The sequence below is a fragment of the Microtus ochrogaster genome, unplaced genomic scaffold, assembly GCF_000317375.1.
Source record: "Microtus ochrogaster isolate Prairie Vole_2 unplaced genomic scaffold, MicOch1.0 UNK209, whole genome shotgun sequence".
Lineage (NCBI taxonomy): Eukaryota > Metazoa > Chordata > Mammalia > Rodentia > Cricetidae > Microtus > Microtus ochrogaster.
Window position 1 is genome coordinate 118,306 of NW_004949307.1, and position 5,155 is coordinate 123,460.

Below are 5,155 nucleotides of genomic sequence, written 5' to 3' on the forward strand. Positions count from 1 at the left end.
CCCCCGCGCGCAGGTCCCTGCAGCCCGACTTCGTGCTCGTGCGCCAGCCCGCGTCCAGCCTGGGGCGCCAGCGCGACTTCCGCGGCCTGGTCATCGGCCTGCGCTATGCGGGGATCCCCAGCGTCAACTCCCTGCACTCCGTCTACAACTTCTGCGACAAGCCCTGGGTGGTGAGTGCGAGTCCTGGGTTCGAGTCCCGGGTTCGAGTCCCGCTCTGCCACAGGTGCCGGGTTCGAGTCGGGTCCCGGGTTCGAGTCCCGTGGCGGGGGGTCCCGGGTGGTTCGAGTCGTTGTTTAGTGATTGAATGAACCCATAAATATGAAAAATTGGAATATTGCATGCATAATGAATAAATTAACATGAAATATAAAATTCGAATATTGCATGATTGATGAATAAATATGAAAAATAGAATATCGCATGCATAATAAATTAGTATAAATTTCAAATATTGCATTCATGATAAATAAATATAAAAATTAGAATGTTGCATGCATGGTTAAAAAAATTAACATGAAATTAGAATATTGCATGCATAGTGACTAAATATGAAAATTAGAATATTGCTTGCACAATAAATAATATAAAATTCGAATATCACATGCGTAATTAATAAATTAACATGACATGAAATTAGAATATTGTATGCATGATTAATGAATTAACATGAAATTAGAATATTGCATGCATAATGAATAAATGCGAAAATTAGAACGTCGCGCGCATAATTAAAAAACAGCATGAGATTGGAATGCCGCGTGCATGATGAATTAACGTAAAATTAGAGTAGAGCGTGCATAATAAGTGCGAAATTAGAATATCGCATGGTTAATAATTAGTAAATTCACGTGAAATTACAATGCTGCTTGCACAATAAATAAATATAAAATATAAATATAAAATATAAAATAAATATAAATAAATATAAAATTAGAATATCGCATGCATAATAAGTAAATATGAAAATGAGAGTGTCGCATGCATAATTAATAAATAGCATAAAATCGGAGAATGCCGCAAACCTAACAAATTAATATAAATTCAAATATTGCATGCATGATAAATAGATATAAGATTAGAATAGAGCGTGCATAATAAGTAAATATGAAAATCAGATTGTTGCGCATAATTAATAAATTATCAATCATAAATGCAAAGAAGTTTGAATGTTGTGTGCATAATAGATAAATATAAAATTCGAATATTGTATATATAATAAATAGATATAAAATTAGAATATTGCACGAATAGTAAATAAATATAAAATTAGAGTATTGCCAGCATAATTGATAAATTAACATGAAATCAGAATATTGCATGCATGATAAATGAATGAAAATTCAGAATATTGTGCACGTAATGAATAAATGTGAAAATTAGAATATCGTATACACAATAAATAAATGTAGAATTGGATTGTGGAATGCATGATAAATGAGTATAAAATTAGAATACTGCATGCTTGATAAATAAATGTAAAACTAGAATACTGCGTGTATAATAAGTAAATATGAAAATCAGAATGTTGCATACATGGTGAAAAATAAATAAATATAAAATCAGGATATCGCATGAACGATAAATATAAAATTCGAATATAGCATTATTAATAATTAATAAATTAACATGAAATTAGAATACTGCATGCATAAGTAAATATAAAATTTGAATATTGAATGTATAGTAAGTAAATGTGAAAATTAGAATGTTGCATGTGTGGTAAAAAAAATTAACATAAAATTAGAATGCCGCATGCATAATAAGTAAGCATAAAAATTAGAACATCGCATGCATAATTAACAAATAATCTACCGTGTGCATGATAAATGATAAATACAAAGTTTGAATGTTGCATACATATGAAATAAATATAAAAAGTCGAATATTGTGTGCGTGATAAATGAATAATGTAAAAATTATAATGTATACATAATAAAAAATATAAAATTAGATTGTTGCATGTGTAATAAATGAATATAAACATGAAAGTTGTGTGCATGATAAATGAATATGAAAAATTAGAATACTGCATGCATAATACATGTAAAATTAGAATAACGCATGCATAATAAATTAATATAAATTTTAAATATTGCATGCGTGATAAATAAATATAAAATAAGAATATGTTGCATGCATAATAAAGGAATGGTGTAAAAATTATAATGTATACATAATACATAAATGTGAAATTAGATTGTTGCATGCGTAATAAATAAATATAAACATGAAAATAAGAACAATGCAGACATAATAAATAAATATAAAGATTCGAATATTGTGTGCATGATAAATGAATATAAAAGAGAATTAGAATACTGCATGCATAATAAATGTAAAACTAGAATATCGCATGCAATAATAAATGAATATAAAAATCACAATATTGCATACACAATAACTAAATATAAAAATTACAGTACTGCACACACAATTAATAAATAAAAAATTACAATATTGTATGCACAGTGAACAAGTGTAAAATTAGAGAATTGCATAAATAATAAATAAAATGCAATATCACACACATTATAAATAAATATAAAAATTAGCATATTGCGTACATGATAAATAAACGCAAAAATTGGAATGTTGCACACATAATGAGATATTGAAAGCATAATTAATGAATAAATATAAAATTAGAATATCGTATTCATGATAAATGAATATATAATTGGAATATTGCATGCATAATAAATAAAAATGAAATTTACAATATTGCATACATAATAAATAAATGAATGTAAAAATTAGGATATTGTATACATGGTAAATGAACGCAAAAATGAGAGTATTGCACGCACAATTAATAAATACGACATTAGAATATTGTATGTATAATAAATGTAAAATTGGAATATTGCACGCGTGATAAATATAAAATTATAATATTGTATACATAATAAATAAATGTAAATTTAGATTGTTGCATACATCATAAATTAATATAAAATTCTAACATTGCATACATAATAAATAAATACGAAAAGTAGGATGTTGCATGCATGATAAATAAATATAAACATGAAAATAAGAACAATGCAGACATAATAAATAAATATAAAGATTCGAATATTGTGTGCATGATAAATGAATATAATAGAGAATTAGAATACTGCATGCATAATAAGTGTAAAATTAGAACATCGCATGCATAATGAATTAATATAAATTTCAAATGTTGCATGCATAATAAATGAATATAAAATCACAATATTGCATACACAATAAATATAAAAGTTACAGTATTGCACGCACAATTCATAAATACAAAATTACAATATTGTATGCACAGTGAACAAGTGTAAAATTAGAGTATTGGATAAATAATAAATAAAATGCAATATCGCACACATAATAAATAAATATAAAATTTAGCATGTTGCATACATCATAAATAAAAGCAAAAATTGGAATGTTGCATGCATAATGAAATATTGAAAGCATAATTAATGAATAAATATAAAATTAGAATATTGTACTCATGATAAAAAATATAAAATTAGAGTACTGCATGCATAATAAATATAGAAATTAGAATGTTGCTTGCATAATAATTGAATATAAAATCACAATATTGTATGAAATCTAAATAAATGTAAAAATTGGAATATTGTTTGCATGATATGAATAAGTATAAAATTAGAGTATTGCATGCATAAGTATGAAGAATTAGAATATTGTACACATAATAAATTAATATGAAGATTCAAATATTGTATACATGATAAAAGAATATAAAGAGAATTAGAATATTGCATGCATGCATAAATATGAAAATTAGAATATTACAAGCATAATAAATGAATATAAATAATTAGAATATTGTACACAGAATGAATATAAAAATTGAAATATTGTATGCATGATAAAAGAATAGAAAAGAGAATTATATAATAAATAAATGTAAAATTAGAATGCTGCATGCATGATAAATAAATACAAAATTGGAATATTGCTCGCGTAATAAATATAAAATTATAATATTGTATACAGAATAAATAGAAATAAAATTGATATATTGTGTACATAATAAATAAATATAAATATTATAATATTGCATACATAATAAATAAATGTAAAATTAGGTTATTGCATGAATAATAAATATAAAGTTAGAATATTGCGTGCATGATAAATATTGCATGATTAATAAACCATCACGAAATTAGAATACCGCATGCACAATAAATGTAAATATTAGATTATTGCATGCATAATGAATATGAAAATTAGAATGCCGCATGCATAATAAATACGAAGACCAGCATGCCGCATGCATAATTAATAAATAGCGTGAAATTACCATGCCGCGCGCATAATTAATAAGCAGCAGGAAATTAGCATGCCGCGTGCATGATTGATAAATAACGTGAAATTAGCATTGCACATGCATAATTAATAGACAGCATGACATTTGCATGCGGCATGCATAATTAATAGGCAGCGTGAAATTAGCATGCCGCGCGCATAATGAATATGAGCATTAGAATGCCGCATGCATAATTGATAAATAACGTGAAATTAGCATTCCGCATGCATAATTAATGAATAGCGTGAAATTAACACGCCACATGCATAATTAATAGATAGCGTGAAATTAGCATGCCACATGCATGATTAATGAACAGCATGAAATTAGCATGCCGCATGCATAATTAATCGGCCCCCGGCCCCGCAGTTCGCCCAGATGATCCGGCTGCGCAGGACGCTCGGCGCCGAGGAATTCCCGCTCATCGCTCAGACGTTCTACCCCGACCACAGGGAGATGGTGAGGGGTTTACTAAAGATTTCCGTCTCTTCCTGGCTGCCTCCTAAAAGTTTTTTTAATTTATTTTTATTTATTTATTTATTTATTTGTTTATATTTATTTTATATTTATTTATTAATTAAAGATCTCTGTCTCTTCGCCACCGCCTCCTAAAAGTATTGCTTTTTTGTACTTTTATTTTTATTTATTTATTTATTATTTATTAATTTTTATTATTTACATATTTATTATAGATTTCTGTCTCTTCCTTGCTGCCCCCTAAAAGTTTTTTTTAACTTTATTTTTTTATTTTTTATTTCTTTATTTTTATTATTTTCTCTTCCTGGCTGCATCCTAAAAGGTTTTTTTTTTATTTATTTTTATTTTTTTATTTCTTATTTA

At 27.0% G+C, this 5,155-nt stretch overlaps 1 protein-coding gene across 1 annotated transcript in view; it reads left to right on the forward strand.

Annotated features, from left to right (window-relative positions):
- The window catches only part of LOC102002085 (synapsin-1), a gene marked incomplete at its 3' end in the record, with an annotated part of 41,520 nt that overhangs the window by 28,075 nt on the left and 8,290 nt on the right, over positions 1 to 5,155 (forward strand). Inside the window, exons 3-4 of the mRNA XM_005372155.2 lie at positions 3 to 170; positions 4,685 to 4,774. Coding sequence (XP_005372212.2) covers positions 3 to 170; positions 4,685 to 4,774 — 258 coding nt within the window. The remainder of the gene's footprint in view (positions 1 to 2; positions 171 to 4,684; positions 4,775 to 5,155) is intronic.